General features: G+C 38.5%; 2 protein-coding genes across 3 annotated transcripts in view; one reads left to right on the top strand and one right to left on the bottom strand.

The window, feature by feature from the left end:
- Positions 1 to 4,147, top strand: part of avl9 (AVL9 homolog (S. cerevisiase)) — a 29,976-nt gene extending 25,829 nt beyond the window's left edge. Inside the window, exons 15-16 of the mRNA XM_043254045.1 lie at positions 2,772 to 2,860; positions 3,460 to 4,147. Of these exons, the coding sequence (XP_043109980.1) occupies positions 2,772 to 2,860; positions 3,460 to 3,584 (214 nt within the window). The 3' untranslated portion in view covers positions 3,585 to 4,147. The remainder of the gene's footprint in view (positions 1 to 2,771; positions 2,861 to 3,459) is intronic.
- A 3,406-nt stretch (positions 4,148 to 7,553) lies between these two features.
- On the bottom strand, positions 7,554 to 16,102 carry kbtbd2 (kelch repeat and BTB (POZ) domain containing 2). 2 transcript variants are annotated; one of them, XM_043254043.1, is made up of 5 exons: positions 15,506 to 16,102; positions 12,179 to 12,283; positions 11,872 to 12,074; positions 10,522 to 10,687; positions 7,554 to 10,027 (listed from the first exon to the last, which is right to left on the bottom strand). In XM_043254043.1, exons 2-5 carry the CDS (start codon positions 12,257 to 12,259, stop codon positions 8,471 to 8,473), a joined length of 2,007 nt encoding a protein of 668 aa, XP_043109978.1. In that variant the 5' UTR covers positions 12,260 to 12,283; positions 15,506 to 16,102; the 3' UTR covers positions 7,554 to 8,470. The 2 variants fall into 2 exon arrangements, with proteins under 2 accessions (XP_043109978.1, XP_043109979.1); XM_043254044.1 differs by lacking the exon at positions 15,506 to 16,102 and adding an exon at positions 13,266 to 15,467.
- Positions 16,103 to 16,689: the final 587 nt, after the last annotated feature.

Below are 16,689 nucleotides of genomic sequence, written 5' to 3'. Positions count from 1 at the left end.
GGCACTCACGCACATCATCTCTCCTCACAGGCACCTTCCCCACAGCATTTAAGCAGGCTCGGGTAACCCCACTGCTCAAAAAGCCCACTTTAAACACTTCCCTTATTGATAACTACAGGCCAGTCTCTCTTCTTCCATTCATAGCGAAAACACTTGAAAGAGTGGTTTTCAACCAGGTATCACTGTTTCTTTCGAAAAACAACAAACTGGACCATAACCAATCAGGTTTCAGGTGCGGCCATTCAACTGAGACTGCGCTGCTCTCAGTCACGGAAGCCCTGCGGACTGCAAGAGCTGAATCCAAATCATCAGTTCTCATTCTGCTGGATCTATCCGCTGCTTTTGACACCGTGAATCATCAGATCCTGCTGTCTACCCTCTCATCACTGGGCATCTCTGGGATCCCACTTCGTTGGTTCGAATCCTATCTCACTGGTAGGTTTTTTAGGGTGGCCTGGGGAGGAGATGTATCCACAGCACATCAACTGGTCACTGGGGTTCCTCAGGGATCAGTTCTTGGTCCCCTCCTCTTCTCCATTTACACTACATCACTAGGCCCCATCATACAGGCTCACAGCTTCTCCTACCACTGCTATGCCGATGACACACAGCTCTACCTCTCTTTTCATCCAGACGATCCAACGGTAGCTACTCGGATCTCGGGTTGCCTGGCGGACATCTCGACATGGATGCAAGAGTACCATCTACAGCTCAACCTGACAAAGACTGAGCTGCTTGTATTCCCTGCCACTCCAACTACACAACATGACTTCACCATCCAGCTAGGTTCTTCGTCAATTACCCCATCAACCTCAGTCAGAAATCTTGGTGTAATCCTCGATGACCAACTAACCTTCAAAGATCACATTGCAAAGACTACTCGATCCTGCAGGTCTGCCCTGCTCTCCAGCAACATGGAGATCAACTGATCAGGCCCTTTCTAACAGAGCACCCGATTGTCCTGCCGGGACGATGGCGGCCGGTATTCGATGGGCCAGCGTGGGAGAAGTGGCGCTCGTGTGCTTGGAGCCTCTTTCCGTGGAGGATATTGAAGATATCTTTCTTTTCGCAACTTTGATTACGGGGCTATTGCTGATCGGATTGGGCATAGCCCTGGTTTATCGACAAATTGAGAGAACGAGGGCAGCTGTCCACAGCCCCACAATGCTGCCTGGATTAATTGAAGCGGTGGGCAGAGCTGTCGGGACTCAGACTGTGGTTGTGAACCGCACTTTGGATAACATCATGGGGAAGCTCGAGGCTGTCGGGACTCAGACTGTGGTTGTGAACCGCACTTTGGATAACATCGTGGGGAAGCTTGAGGCTCTGTTTCAAAAATGGACCAGGATGGACAATAGAGTAGTTCGGCAAATTGTCTATGACTACTACTCGCACCAAGCCTAAACAAATTCCATTCCTATCTGGTTTTGACTCCTGTACCATGCACTGGCTCGGCCAAGGCCACTGCTGGAAAAAACAACTCCCGGCAGATCACGGCAGTGAAGACGCTCTCACACTCCTCACCCCACCTTTCCGCCTGCCTGGCAGACGGTCCAGATGTCTTGCCGCCATGGCTGCCGGAGAAGGGATGGCTGCTCGCCAGTGGAGGATCCCCAACATACCCAGACTTACCTTGTCTTACATGTGTCCAATTGTCTAAACTATGTGCTCTATTGCTGAGGTGTTTTTTCCGTTACCACACTGTGTTCCCTTAGGAGCACAGTCTGCTGGCTTTTTTCTCGCCTCACCTCTCCTCATGTAATGCTGTACTTCTTTATTTCTGTCATCCCGTCATGTCTACCCCATCTTGTATCTGTATGTGGATGGGATGATGGCGAGGCATCTCGCTACACGTCAGACTACGTATGTCTGTGTATGTGACAAATAAACGATTTGAATTGAATTGAATTGCAAAGACTACTCGATCCTGCAGGTTTGCACTACACAACATCAGAAAGATCAGGCCCTTTCTAACAGAGCAAGCTGCACAGCTACTTGTCCAGGCCCTTGTCATTTCTAGACTGGACTACTGCAATGCTCTTCTGGCTGGACTTCCATCGAAACACCATAAAACCTCTACAAATGATTCAGAATGCAGCAGCACGGCTGGTATTCAATGAGCCCAAGAGAACCCATGTTACACCTCTCTTTATCTCCTTACATTGGCTACCGATTGCAGCTCGCATCAAGTTCAAGGCACTGATGCTTGCATATAGAACAACCACAGACTCGGCACCGGTCTACTTCCACTCACTATTACAAATCTACACGCCCTCTAGAAGTCTGAGATCTGCTAGCGAGCGACGCCTCGTGGTACCATCTCAAAGAGGCTCAAAATCACTCTCCAGAACTTTCTCGTTCTCTGTTCCTGGCTGGTGGAACGATCTTCCCGTACATATCCGGAATGCTGGATCTCTGTCAATCTTTAAGAAACTGCTGAAAACTCACATCTTTCAGCAATACCTGACCTCATCATAATAAAAAAAAAAATAAATAAAAAAAATACTCTCACTGTCTCTGTCTCTCTTCTCATCCCCCTTGTTTATTCCTTCCCTTCTGGCATGTACTAATTTGAACACTCCCTGTGACTGGGTGTTATAAGCACTTACTCTGTCTGTTTGTCTCTCAAAAAAAATGAATCGCTATTGTACTCTCAATTGTTAGTCGCTTTGGATAAAAGCGTCTGCAAAATGACTAAATGTAAATGTAAATGTAAATTATACAAGAAAATTTGGAAACTTTTTTTTAATAGTTCTCTCCTGATATTTCAGTTCAATGCAGAACAGTGAGCGTGGGAAGAAGATTGGGAACGCTGTAATGTCGACAAGCAGAAGTGTCGTGCAAACAGGAAAGGCTGTTGGTAAGATAAACAATAGATTAAATTGCTCAGTTGAAATTTTTTCTAATTGCACTTTAAGCTTATTTAACATTAAAATCTGTATCAGCAGTACAAAACAGCCATAGCCTGATAGTGCAGTGTTTTGTAAAAGTACTTGCACCTTGTTTTATTTATATATATATATATATATATATATATATATATATATATATATATATATATATATATATATATATATATATATACATACACACACACATACATACATACATACATTCATACTATACACTAAACCGCTTAAAATTTTCAACATAAGTCCCCTTTCCACAGACCATAAAGATATATAAAAAACACATTTGTGGAAAAAAAAAAAGATTGCGAACAAAGCAATTTGTAATTACATTTATTTTGGTCTTCCGGGAAACATATGTAGATTGAATTTCAGTACTAAAGGAAAAAAGAATTGTTAAACAAAATGATCCTGTTTTATATTTTTTACGTATAAAATTGTATATATGCTGAAATAAGTTACTAACATTCCATGTTATTGGTTGAATGTTTAGTCCACACTGGGCTTTGTAGCAATTATTTCTTGCTTGGCTTTCAATATTTTGTTTTAGGTCAGTCAGTAGGTGGAGCTTTAACCGTTGCTAAATCAGCCATGTCATCCTGGTTCTCCATGCTGGCTCAGCCGACTGCAGCGGTCGGTGCATCTGTGAGTGCATCTCCACAGTCTGCAGATTGATGTCTACTGTTGTACAAAATGATGAAGACAATATTGCACATATTATATTGCACATCTATTATTATATGAAAACGAGGAATGTTATAAGGCAAGAGAGAATAAGATTAAAAAAAAAAAAAGTAAAATAAACAGATATCTTGATTTTACATTTTGTACTTGTAGTAGTTGTAATGGTAATAAGTTCTTGTAATGGTAATAAATACTGGAATAATGAAAGCATTTTCTTATTTCTGTGGCAAAATGCATTAATTTTAGGTTTTCAGTTTGGGTTTGTTTAGGTTTTGGGACTCACCTTTTGTAAATCTTGAAGCCTGTCTATTTTGAGATCAGGTAACCAAATGTTTTTATAGATATTTTCCTACAAATTATGACATGCATAATATCTAATGGCATATGAAAAATATAATAACATTATAGTCGCAATTGTTTTATCGTGCTTGTTGAAGAAGGACAACGTCCATATATACAAATAAAAACAGTGACACTATAGAGTTTGTTCATAAATTGGACCTTATCTGTGGTCAAATCAAATCCTGTAACACAATAAAGAGAATGAAATTTAACAAATGTTTCACAAATCTGTTTTTTCACACAGGAATTAAAATGATCCAAAAGTAAATGTTTACAGTCCCCTCATGTATGTGGTTCATGTATTTAACACCAGGGTTTATAATAAGACATACCAACGTATTTATGGATAATTTAGCTCATAAAGCAGATTATATTTCAGGGTGACTTAACTTCATAGGTTCATGCATGCCCTATCGATGAGTCTCCATGATTGTAAAAATGGGAACAATCCCATTAAAAATTTTATGTTACTACAACAAAATTTAATGGGTTTCAGCGGAGACATTTAAGGCCCTGAAAGGAACAATTTTGTAAAGTTTGTGCCTATTAAAAAAAATTATTTATTAAAGCAAATGAAGGTAATATAGTACAATTCCAATAAAAATACACACCCATGCCAAACTTTGTGCAGTTGGCAATAACACAGGCAAAATAAAAACAAAACTGAAAAGGACAAAAAGTTCAAAACATTGCACAAGGGTTAAGATTTAGAAATCACAATCATTCGTCATACCTTGATTGGTGGGAGAGTAGATGGTTGTGTCCTTAAATGTATTTCACGGGTTTGAGTATTAAGTTCAGAGATGCAATTTAAAGGATTAATCCATCCCAAAATGAACATTTTGTCATTAATCACTTACCCCCATGTTGTTCCAAATCCTTTTAAGATATGCTGTAAAAAAAGTGTTATGGATTTGTAATTTAATTTCAGTTCCTTCTGGCAAGTGGAGTGAAATAAAATCACAACATAAAATTTAAATATCTCTTATCTTGAAGTTATATGAGATTTTTTTGTTACGTATGTACATTCACATGATATATGCAAGTTTTTTCTCCCCCATTGCCAAAACTTTTCTGTTTAACCATGAAAATTCTTTATTGACAGGCTTATTGCGATCCTTTTATTTATTTTTTTCATCAGTGTATGTTTAAAAGGATGTTTTTAAAGGAGGGTTAGACTCTGACCTGTAACCCAAATGTTGCAAGTTTAAGTCTCAGGCCCGCAGGAATTGTAAGTGGGGTGAGTGAATATCCAGCATTTTCTCTACAGGATAATTATTGTCAGATCAAAATGTCTTTATGAAGTATAACTTTTTTTAGTGTAGTAATTAAATTTAGATACTGTATACTGTACTTGTTTCCTGATCTGAATGCTTCAGAAAATGCCCTAACCTTCAAAACATTTCATTAGACAATGTTAAGATTTCAAAATTAAATCTTTTCTGCTGTTCATCAATAGATCTTTGGTCTTGCTACAGAACTTTATTTTTTTTAATAAAACAACACTCCCTGGCAATGCTTTATATAAAGCATTTTTATTACATTTGCAATCAATGTTAAATGTTATTCAACAACAGTAAAATTGAGGCACATAGTATGAAATCTGTCTACATTCTTTCATAAAAATGGGTTATGTGATGTATTTGCCATCCATGTGATCAGAATAATCAACTGGAAACTGTTTTTAATGTATTCTACTGTTTTAAAATAGTTTAATGGATTCAGATATGCACTCATATTTGTCAAGCAACTGTGCATGTATAATCCCTTATTATGAACCCATCAATTTTTAGAACAATAGACTTAAATATTTCACTAACACATAGGTAATTACATACCATTTTAAAACTGCCAAAAGCTCAGTCACTTCTGGAGGAAATGCTTGCAAGTTCACAGCTTTTAGCAGTTGAAGTCTGACGAATATACAGAAAAATTGGTTTTACTTTATTTTGATGGTCCCTTTAACACATTAGTTAAGTCAGCAGAATATCTGTTGAAATATCATCACAATAAAGACTGAGCAAATATTTACGACGACAGTCTGCTGATACTCTAATAAGAGTTAGTTGACATGTAGATGCAACATTACTTATTGTCAAAAAATGTTCAAAATGGACCATCAAAATAAAGTGTTACCAAAAAATATAAAACCTGTTCTTGCAAACTTTTTGTCATCTCTCTGGCAAGAACTATTCCCTAGCAAGGGCTTTAACACTTGAAATGGTTGACCCTGGGGCACCCTAAACCCCAGTGAAATGGAATCCTGGTTATCTATAAATGGTTATCTTGCACTGCTCATAATTTGCCCAGGGTTCACTTTTTAAGATGTCAATTCAAACTGTAAATTCCTAAACCCTAGGCTATATTCATAGTTGTGTGTCAGTGTCATCAATAGGACAAAGGCAGCACACAGCCTGTTTACTTGCGTTTTTAGTTTGTCACACCAAAGAAAATGTATTATTAACCACCCTATCAAATTTGAGTGCATAAAAAAAAAAAAGTAATAAAGAAAATAAGGTATCAAAATTAGCTGTTCCCTCTGAAATCACGCCCACTCACAGCAAAGCGGTCTTCCTCAAGGCTAACGTGAAGGCATAGCTAGATAGCAAACTGTAGGCTGTAGTATCTAACGGTAATGACATTAAATCATGATTGAACGGACGAATCACTGGCACTTATGTGCTCTAGCTATAAGGCAGGTATTCGACTTGAAGCAGCACTGCGCAAAACGATTCAGTGTTTGACAAAGTACAGCGAGAGCGATATGCTCTCACTGTATTGATGTCACAGTCTGCAGTCAGTGCTGCTCTTAGTGTTGCCAAGTAGTGAAACCCAGCTTGAAAAGTCGCTAAATGTGGTTAGATGATGTAATGCGTTTATTTGCATATTCATTATGTCAGTGCGTCGTATTGTCTTGCCTCTCTGTGGTCACATAATGTATTTTAATACAGCCAAAATCTCAATATAATGGTTTTTATTCATATAATGAAGCTGTCTTCTAATGATTTTGGCTATATTTGCAAGTAAAATAGAGTTAAAAGCAACAGACTATCTGTTTGAACTCAAAGCTCTGCTCTTTTCAGCTGCTCGCGGAATAGAGCAGATATAGAAAGAGGTGAGGTTTGTCAAAGAAGCCTTTAGATTTGTCGCTAGTTGCTTTTCTGGGAAAATGATGCCAAGGGGGTCTGAAAAGTCGCTTAGTTGGCAACACTTGAGGCAAGTTGGAGCAAGCCGGCCACCAGTCCTCCAGGACCAAGTTTGGACAGCCCTGGTCAAGCAAAATGGAGTCTCTTCACTCATGTTCATGTTTTTTTCCGTAACTATTAACACAACTGTTCCAGCATTTGTTTCAGGTAAAAAGCAAATGAATATGACTGCTAAAAAACTGATAACCCTGCTCCAGAGCAAGGATTTACAACCCTGGGTTCAAACGCTCACTCTTACTTCTGCATAGTATTAATAGCCTACCAAATTATTATAGACAGGCTTACAACTATTATCGTTTTTTTCCATTTAGAGAAGGGAGGTAACAGAAAAGAATCGTTTTGTACACACCATTTGCACAACCATATTAGAAAATTATGATCCAGGGCAGCAAAGCAATCTGAAGATGCTTCGTGATGACTCAAGAGTAAATTGTTTTTATTTTTTTCAACCTGTTTCAATCCAGTTCCCCACTTTCTAAACATACAGACATCTGAACATGATGGAAAATGAATACTCTAGCAGGCATTTCCTGCATTTGTCTATAATCGAGGACAAACACACAGGAACTTGGAGACAAAGATGCCAAAAAAAACAAATTAATTTGCGAACTAGAGAGAAATAAATGATATGGTAAACAGAGCACAAAACCAGACTGGAAAGCACCCTGAGGTATCTCTAGTGTGTTTGTGGTGGTAAGTATGAAACCTACCATTTTAAGAGGTCAAATGATGTCATATGCAAAACAGGTCAACAGACAGACCACAGAGAACATGAACTATGATAATACAGATGCAAACAATGACAACAACAAAATCAATGTCAAGCAAGTCACCAAACCAGCGGCGAATCAAAACATCTAAAGACATTCAGTATAAAATATCTTGCCATCCCCTTGAACCTTGTTTCCCTGTTGACATTTAGGAGAAAGGTGAGCAATTGACTTCTGAAAGATGAACTGGACAAAAGAAGAGTGAGAAATTTATGAACTCTGGGTGTACAGTTGCCATTTTTAGCCAAACAAGGTTTAATTGCATCATTCGTTTATACCATCAAATTGTTATAACAGAATGCCAAACTTGCAATGAGAGAAATTAAATATTTATGTTCTCAACCTTGCTTTGAGAATGATCAACACTACAAGTGTCGGAGATATGTCAAAATCTGAATGAAATATTTTAGTTGCCAATTAAACATTTGATCTCCATGAGCACACCAGGCATTAAGGGAAGACCGTCCATCAGCTTAATCACCTTTCCTCTCAAAACAGAAGAGCATTATTCCAGAAGAGTGGATAAATTACAGGTTAGTTTTAAAGACTACGCCATTAACTATACATGAGGCAGTGACACCATGTCCTCATCCACCTCAAACTCCTCAGCTCCATCAGGAGAGAAGAGGTAAGTAGGTGGCTTCCAGGGAGATTCATCAAGGCAGGATGGGTATAATTTACCCACGGCACAGCGAAAATCTTTGCCGAGGTCCCAGAGCACACGTTCTGACACTGGCTGCCGCAAGGACCAGCAGTCACGCTCCAAGTCGTACTGATAGAGAGCATATTTTGCCCTCTCGTTTAAGTGTGTCTCGCGTATAAAGATGCATAGCGTATTCAGTAGCACCACGGCACGCACACATGGATCAGAGTACCGCTTGGCTGGGATGTTAGCAGCCAGACGCCATTCATTTTTGTTGACATCGTATATTTCTACCGTAACCGAGGAGCCATCAATAGTGCTTGTTGGCAGACGCAAACCCGAGTTGCCCACCACATGTAGACCACCAATATAGAAGATGAGTTCTCCTAATGCAGCCGCTGAAGCAAAGCAGCGACTAGTCTGCCGCATGGCCATTTCCACCCAAGTGTCAGCTCGAGGGAAGTAGCAGTACATGAGGTCATGTGTCATGACATAGATGCAGTCCCGGGCTGTTACCGCTGTGCTCCAACTCCAAGCGCAGGGAAGAGGGCTAGTCAAGCTCCATTCATCCCGTTCACAATCATAGCGTTCCACTGTGCGCTTATTCAACTCTCCACCTACATTATCACCGCCAATAGCATAAATGAAACCCTGACAATACACCAGTGATGGTTTAGTGCGAGCGTATAGCATCGGTGTTTTGACCACCCATGCATTCTGCTGGGCATCCAGCCAGTAGAAGCTGTCCACTGAACAGTAGGCAGCCTGCAGCTTGCCACTTTTGCTTCCGTGGGTAGCTAGAGCACTCTTCAGTGGTATCTGTCCACCAGCAATGAACACATCATTGTCCGGGGTGACCAATGTCCCAACCTTCTGCAAGTCTCCAGGCAGGTTACACAGTTTATAGACCTTCTCCGCTTGAGGGCTGTAACAGACCACTGTGTGGCGTGGACCTATCACAACTGGGTGGCTTTCAGCTGGTGGTTCAGCCTCTACAAAAATTAGCATTTCTTCCTTGGTCATGCCCAGTCTGGGCTTAAAAAACTTTGGCATAGACTTGTACAGGCCTTGCACTACCACTGATTTGTCATTTGGTGGAAGACCTTGGAACCAGGCACGTTGGGTCACCTCAGAAAGCGCATCAATTCGAATCTGGCTAAGGACGGAGGACAAATACTGAGAACGTGCTTCCATGTTGTATTCCAGCCACAGCATGGCCGCCTCACGTACAGTTTCCTCTTTCTCCACATTGAGATTATCGCTGCTCAGAAGGTCCAGCAACAGCTCGTGCGAGAGCTGCAAGAAAGCCTCCTGTCGGTAGACAACAGGAAATTTGTGCTCCACCATGCGCTTAGCACTTTGCTTCAACTCTGTGCAACTAAACAGGTCACCAATGCTTAGCATGCGGACGCAGTTTTCAGCAGTGATTTTTTTGACCAAGTATTCTCGACACTGCAGTAAAACATCCTCCACCTGAAAGAAAGACAATGAAAGCCAGAAATAAGTAGACATAAACAATGATTAACACTATTGTAAATACGTTTCTAACTGCCTCTCTTCTAAAATGTCATTGAAATTCCATTATGATCAATCATTCACTCCACTGGCTGTTAACCAGCTGTTTTGTAGATGTTATGGCTCTGCAAGTAATCAAATGTGATGATCATGTGCATCTTGTCAATAAAGCTGGTTCTGTGCTTGGTAGTAAATCTTCATCACAGGCTTTCAAATGGAGCGCAATTTACTAGAGTTCACTAAAAAGCTATGCAATATCCTTGGCAATACATCAGCAATAATAAACGTGATATTGCATAGTTTGTCATTGAACCAAGGCTGTGTAGTAAATGCCGCTCTATCTGAAAGCAGGTAAAATGACAAAACATGAGCAAGTGAGTTAGAGGAAAGGTTTGATGATTTTTAACACAATAACATCTACCAGTGGAAGACTGTGTGCATGTCTTCCTAACCTGAAGAAAGCAGGCTGTCTCATAGAGAGGCTCCACAGTGGTGTCGTTGATGACTAAGTTCCCGGTGTAAGCATAGGTTATGATGGTCTGCAGTGTGATGGGGTCAACATTTCTAAGATGAACATGTGTCTGCTTGCTCTCACTGAGTCCACTCATAAACATGGCCCTACAGAAACAGAAAATAACATCGGTTAAAACAAAGATCCGTCAACCTTTTATTTCAAATCTTGATTCATCAACTAAAGATCTCACAATTTTAAAGAAAAAATTATGAAATTTACAAAACAAACATTATAATACTAAACAAAAGTACAAGTAATTTATTAGACATCTGACAAATTGCAACAAAAGGCAAGGATGTGGATAAATATGACTTGGTGTCAAATTCTATTTTATGGGGTCCTTGTTACAATGTAATTACATGTACAGAGTAATATTAACTACATGTGCTTAATATGTGGTAATGGCTAAGATGAGGGTTTGGTTTATAGTCAGTACATGTAATTACTAAATGTAACGTGTAACAAGAACCCCATAAACCAGCGTAGAACATTAAATATCTGAATTTTCATTGTTGTGTGAACAATGACACACATTCAAAGAAAAAAAGTTAAGGGGTAAGGAAACTCTAAACAAGAACAAAATAGTTAATTAAAAATGTTGTATTTAACATCACTACATTTATTAGGTCAAAACAGCATATCCTTGCATCCACTGATGGCAGATGTATTCTGACATTGTCTTTCATACTATTCTGGACTTTGCCAATGTTTATTACTTGGCAGTCAAAGGGACTGTAACAAGCCGCCTAGTTTTCATCCAAAAAATTGCTTTCAAAGACAAATCAAGCTATTATAGGTATGGAATGATACAGGGTGTAAGTGATCAACAACAAAGTTTTAATTTAGGGGTGGAGTACCCATTTAATCCAGCAGAAGTGTGAGTACAATCTGCATATTTCAAACAGATGTCATTAGATGCTAACAGTGTTATTCACTAGATATTTGCGAAGATGAGCCTTCAACACCTTTTCGGCATGAGTGTGAAGTTCAACTGCAAATGCTCACTTGGAAGAGAGTGGCAGAGAACTCGTGCTTTTTCCAATTTAGAAATGCTCCCATCAAGATTTTATTACAATTTTACAATTACAACCCTAATTGACCATAGTGTCCGCTATCCTGAAATGCTCATATTTTTCTAATTACCAGAGCACTAAGTAGTTGAAGTAAACAGAAATCTCCATGGAATGCCAATACCAGTAAAAACTGAAATGTTTGTAATTTACTTTCATGTGTGTAAAATTAAATTCTAATGCTTTGTTTCCAGATTAAATGTTCAGATTTCACCAACCTGAAGTAAGAGCTGCAGGTGGCTAGCACCATTTTATGGCAGGGGAACTCGTTCTCCTCCACCAGTAAAGTGATGTCAGTCAGCAACTTCTGCTCGTAGAAAAACTTTAGCTGTTCTAGCACAGAAACAGCATAATCTGTGTTGACTTGCCGACGCTCTCCAACCTCCGACATGTTCGTATCCCATGAGTTTTCAACCAGCTTCTGAATGTCAAAGAGTATCGGTTCCTTTCTGTTATGGTCTGTTCCCTGAATACTTTGAAATTAAGATAATTTCTCTACCATGCTGAAATTTTTACAACTTTTACAGCGGTTCTAGAGTTCAGCGGTCTCAGAGGACACTGGGATTGAGGGAGGAAGTGACTAGAGGTAGAGGGAGATGTCAACATCAGGTCACCTGCAGTCCAGTGTGTCTGTGGAAAAATAAAGATAGAAAGAAAGGGCACATTAGAAAGCTTTGGACAAAATAGAACTTGAACAACCCTCAGGTGTTCTGTACAAGAAGAGAAAGTATTTACAGTACTAGTTTACGACTGTCTACATTTGTTTGCTTCGAATGTTAAACCACCTGCCAGCACCACTTTGTACTTGCTTTTGTTCATTTTGGTATTTAAAATGAAACTCTATCCAAATATGAAAATTCAATATTTACCCCCCCCCTCATACTGCCCCAGGTGTGTACGGCTTTTCTTTTTTTTAATCCACCTCTGTGAGTACATGTTGCACCCCAAAACTAAAGCTTAAAAAACTACACAAAGTAAACACAAAGGTAGTCCATACAACCCCAGTTGATGAATCAATGTCTTCTAAAGCAAAACAATGTGTAGAAAAAAAAAAACATTAAAATATTTTAAACACTTTTACCAATAATCCATCGCTTCTGAACATCTGTCATTCACAGGTTGATGAGCTCACATTTGACTTCAATGTCAACACCTTTAAAAGCATGAGATGAACGTGTTCCACAGCTGACAGGACTAGTGACAGATGCACAGAAGGCCCTTTGCAGTGTGCTGATATTTATATCAAGCATAAACACATGAACCCATGTACAACAGTTTGTCAGAAGTGATGGTTTATATTGTAATTATTTTTCTTACCCACATCTAGCTCTTTGCTTCAAGACACATTGATTCATCAATTGGGGTCGCATGTTCACTTTAGTTTTTAAATCACCAAATTTGGGAGTCTCGATGTTCATCTGTTCAAGTAAGAGTGTGTGTGTGCGTGTGTGTATATATTATATATTTATATTTATTTATTTTTTCCTTCAATTTTAAGAGGAAACATTTTAGCATTATTGTCATGATATATTTAATAACTATAAACTTATGGATATTGCAATAAAGTTAAAAGCTTAAACTGGCTGCAGACTAGACGATTTTCGAATCTTACCCGATTTTAAAACCATTCAAGACCACATGAGTATAGCTCAAATTGGTTTTTAGCTTAATAATCCTCTGAATGACCACATCAGACAATTCGACCAGCGCGTGAGACCACACACTTATTGACTGTAGGAACGATTTCACAGTGACACGATGACTCATGGAGACTCGCAAGGACAAATGTGACTGGAGAAGAAAAACCATATGGAGAACAACCAACACTGATAGTACGCTCTTCTGGCATCTGATCTGTTTGAAAATGAAAAACAAAGTATAACAAAGAATATGGGTGATGTATTCTGCTTTCATGGCATTTTTGTGGCTGCCAAGTTTCAGCTATATAGGCACGCAACATCCAGTAGGTGACGCTTATTCACTCTCTACGGCTATCGCGGGTATTATGCCAGAGGCAGCCCGATCAAGAGTCAGGACATGCTTCATATATTTATGATTTGAGAAACAATTTCATTTCCACTGAAAACAATTTTATTTCATTCAGCAGAATCAGAACACTCACTTGCTGCCAATTACACGCTCACAAATGAAGGGAGTAGTTTTATTTTTAATATTTAACGATTTATACTGCTACCTACACACAGCAAAATATTTGTACTGACAAAATGTAATTACATGTGGTATTGCTTCTAAGAATGCAATGATTGACAGTGAAAAATATCTGACATGGTACATATCGAAACAGATCTGTAAATTACGTCTTGAAATGTAAATACAACTTGTTCTATGTTTCAATTTTCTTTTATTTAAACAAAAAAAACACTTTAGAGTAAGTTTTAAGTAAAAATATAGTATTAATCTCATTAACTGTTATGTGTAGCAATCGTGTTTTACTAACTGAAAATAGTATATTTTCTTACTGATAGATGCCATTTAAGTATAAATAGCGGCATTTTAGTGATATGGTATTTACACTAAGTGCAACTAGCTATAGATTCTATTTATATGATTTTATGCTTTACTACTTATTGCAAATAGTGGCAATTATCTGCATATTACATTATAATATATAATATAGTATTATAGTACATTACAAAACAGCTTGCACTAATAACTTAGACTCTACCAACAAGGAAGGTTATTTGCCTATAGTGTAAATAGACACTCAATATTTTGTATCATCGTCTTTTCTCCAGACAAAATAAAAAATTTATTTCAGCGGCTGAATTTTGTTTTTCATCTTTCACGCTAGCAATGATGATGTTGTTATTGTGAAAACTAATTTGTGGATTGATGACTCACGTAAGCAAGGGGCTGAGACAACAAAGTTGTAATAAGTTAAATTATGAACAGAAACTTTCACATTTTACTGAAAAAAACATTAATAAATGCTAACCTGCTCATTACTGGAGACATCAATATTAATGTGTTGCTACAAAGGCATTACTTTCCAACACTAGCATACAGAACTATAAAACATTCATACATAAGAGAAAAAAAAACCTTGACTTTTGATTTAATGTGTACTTTTTTATTTTGAATAAGTAAAGTGTATATTTTGATTTCGGTTGAAATTATATTTATTTTCAAACGTCGCATAGTTTGTGATTATATGAACAAAAAAAGGTCGCCCTAGATATTACCACGGTCCACGACATATTTATAGTTTGGGTTACTCGGGTATTGATGATCAGCCGCTACATCACACAGCACGTAAATAATCTGACGTTGTCGGTTAGCGCAATCATCTACGTCAGCTCAGCACGTGAAGGAAATATGAGAATGCAAACCTATTGGAGGTACAATACATAGCAGTGAACTGTCGGTATCGACCACAGTTCTCATTAAGGTTCTTAAACTGGCGGGACGGGAACCGTTCCCGTGAAAGCTCATCAGTTCAGACTGCATTTCCCAAAAAAAAAAAAAAAAAAGCTTGATCGTAGAACCAGTCTCACCAACCACGCTTTAATGGGTTCAATAATACCACCACATGAACCCATACATCCACATTTCACTATATATGAAAAACGTCGAAGAAACAACTATAACTTTACTGTACTCAACGTAATACAAATACCTATTAGAATCTCTTATATTAATTTCAATGTGTTTTGTCCCGGCATTTTCATGTAGTAGTTAATTACTATAATGAGGGATCAACATCTCACTGTGATACGCCAACATTTTCAGGTACAGTGAACAGTTGCTCACATCTGGAGCCGAAAAGGGACGCAGATATCCGGATCACAACCACACTGCGCTGTTAAACAGGCCTGTTAGAGGTCACCTTACCTCCGATGTGCTGCTTGGAACTCCGGCTGCTGTGCGTTTCTACCGGATCCACAACACAAAGACGAGGCTATTTCACAGACAGAGGGCTGCTTAAAATACTATGCCCTAACCGGATCGATGCCTGATGCTTTATGCGCCTACATCAAACATCCTGACACGATGATCATAATTTCAGTATTTGAAGAAAAGTAAAGCGCATATAACACACTGATCACTACTATAGCAGTATGTAGCTAAATATATCTGTATGAGCAAATCTGACATGCTAACGCAGCTAGCTAGCTCTTGTTCCCCTTATACAAATAACAATACTTTCCCGCAATCGAATAGATCGATTTTAATGGATCAAAGAATATCGCTCATGCACTAAAAACGTTTACGCTACGTAAGCAAAGATAAAGTGACTTATTCAGGCCTTTAGACACCGCGTGAGCTACGGAAGCCTAATTTAAGAAGTTGCTTCGATCAGGAAAGCTAACTGCATGCTAGCAGCTCGAGCATAAAACTGGTAGAAGAGAAACCAACGTCAATCGTGTCACTGAAGGGGGTGGGACAGGCGTCCGCCTGGCCCACAGCCTGATGCAGTGGTTCTCAAAGTGTGTTGCGCACGAGTTTTGCAGCGGAGGAGCGGGCCATCAGGAGAGAAATAAAACAGTAAAAAGAACGTAGCTAAGATAAGCAATGTATTTACTGTAGGCAGAAACAATATAGCTTGTTTTAATAAAATGTATAAAAAATTGACTCAATAATAATAATAATAATAATAATAATAATAATAATAATAAAAATAATAACAGTATTCTTTCTTATGTCATTTAAATGGAAAAAACAAAATAATTTTCTAAAATACTGTTTAGTGAAGTTATTTGGTAGTATAAAGTGGGATGGATGATTTAAGGCTTAAAAAAATGTTAATCACTGGGCTGATGTGGGGGGGTGGTATGATAATTAAAACATTATCGTCTATTTTGATGACGTGTGATCAATATCCTTTAGTTTCATAACTAATGCATTGTTTAAGGATCAGTGTGTTGTGCAATTTTCCCATATAAAACTTTTACAGCTAATGATACTATATCAAAATATTGATATAGTAAAATTCCCTAATCCACAAGATCATTGTTTATAAAACCACTTTGTAGCAGAATTTAAGGCATCTACGGAGATAGAAAAATGCTGAACGG

The sequence above is a fragment of the Puntigrus tetrazona genome, chromosome 12 (assembly GCF_018831695.1).
Source record: "Puntigrus tetrazona isolate hp1 chromosome 12, ASM1883169v1, whole genome shotgun sequence".
NCBI lineage: Eukaryota > Metazoa > Chordata > Actinopteri > Cypriniformes > Cyprinidae > Puntigrus > Puntigrus tetrazona.
Note: the sequence above shows the minus strand (reverse complement) of the source record. Positions and strands in the feature narration are given on the sequence as shown.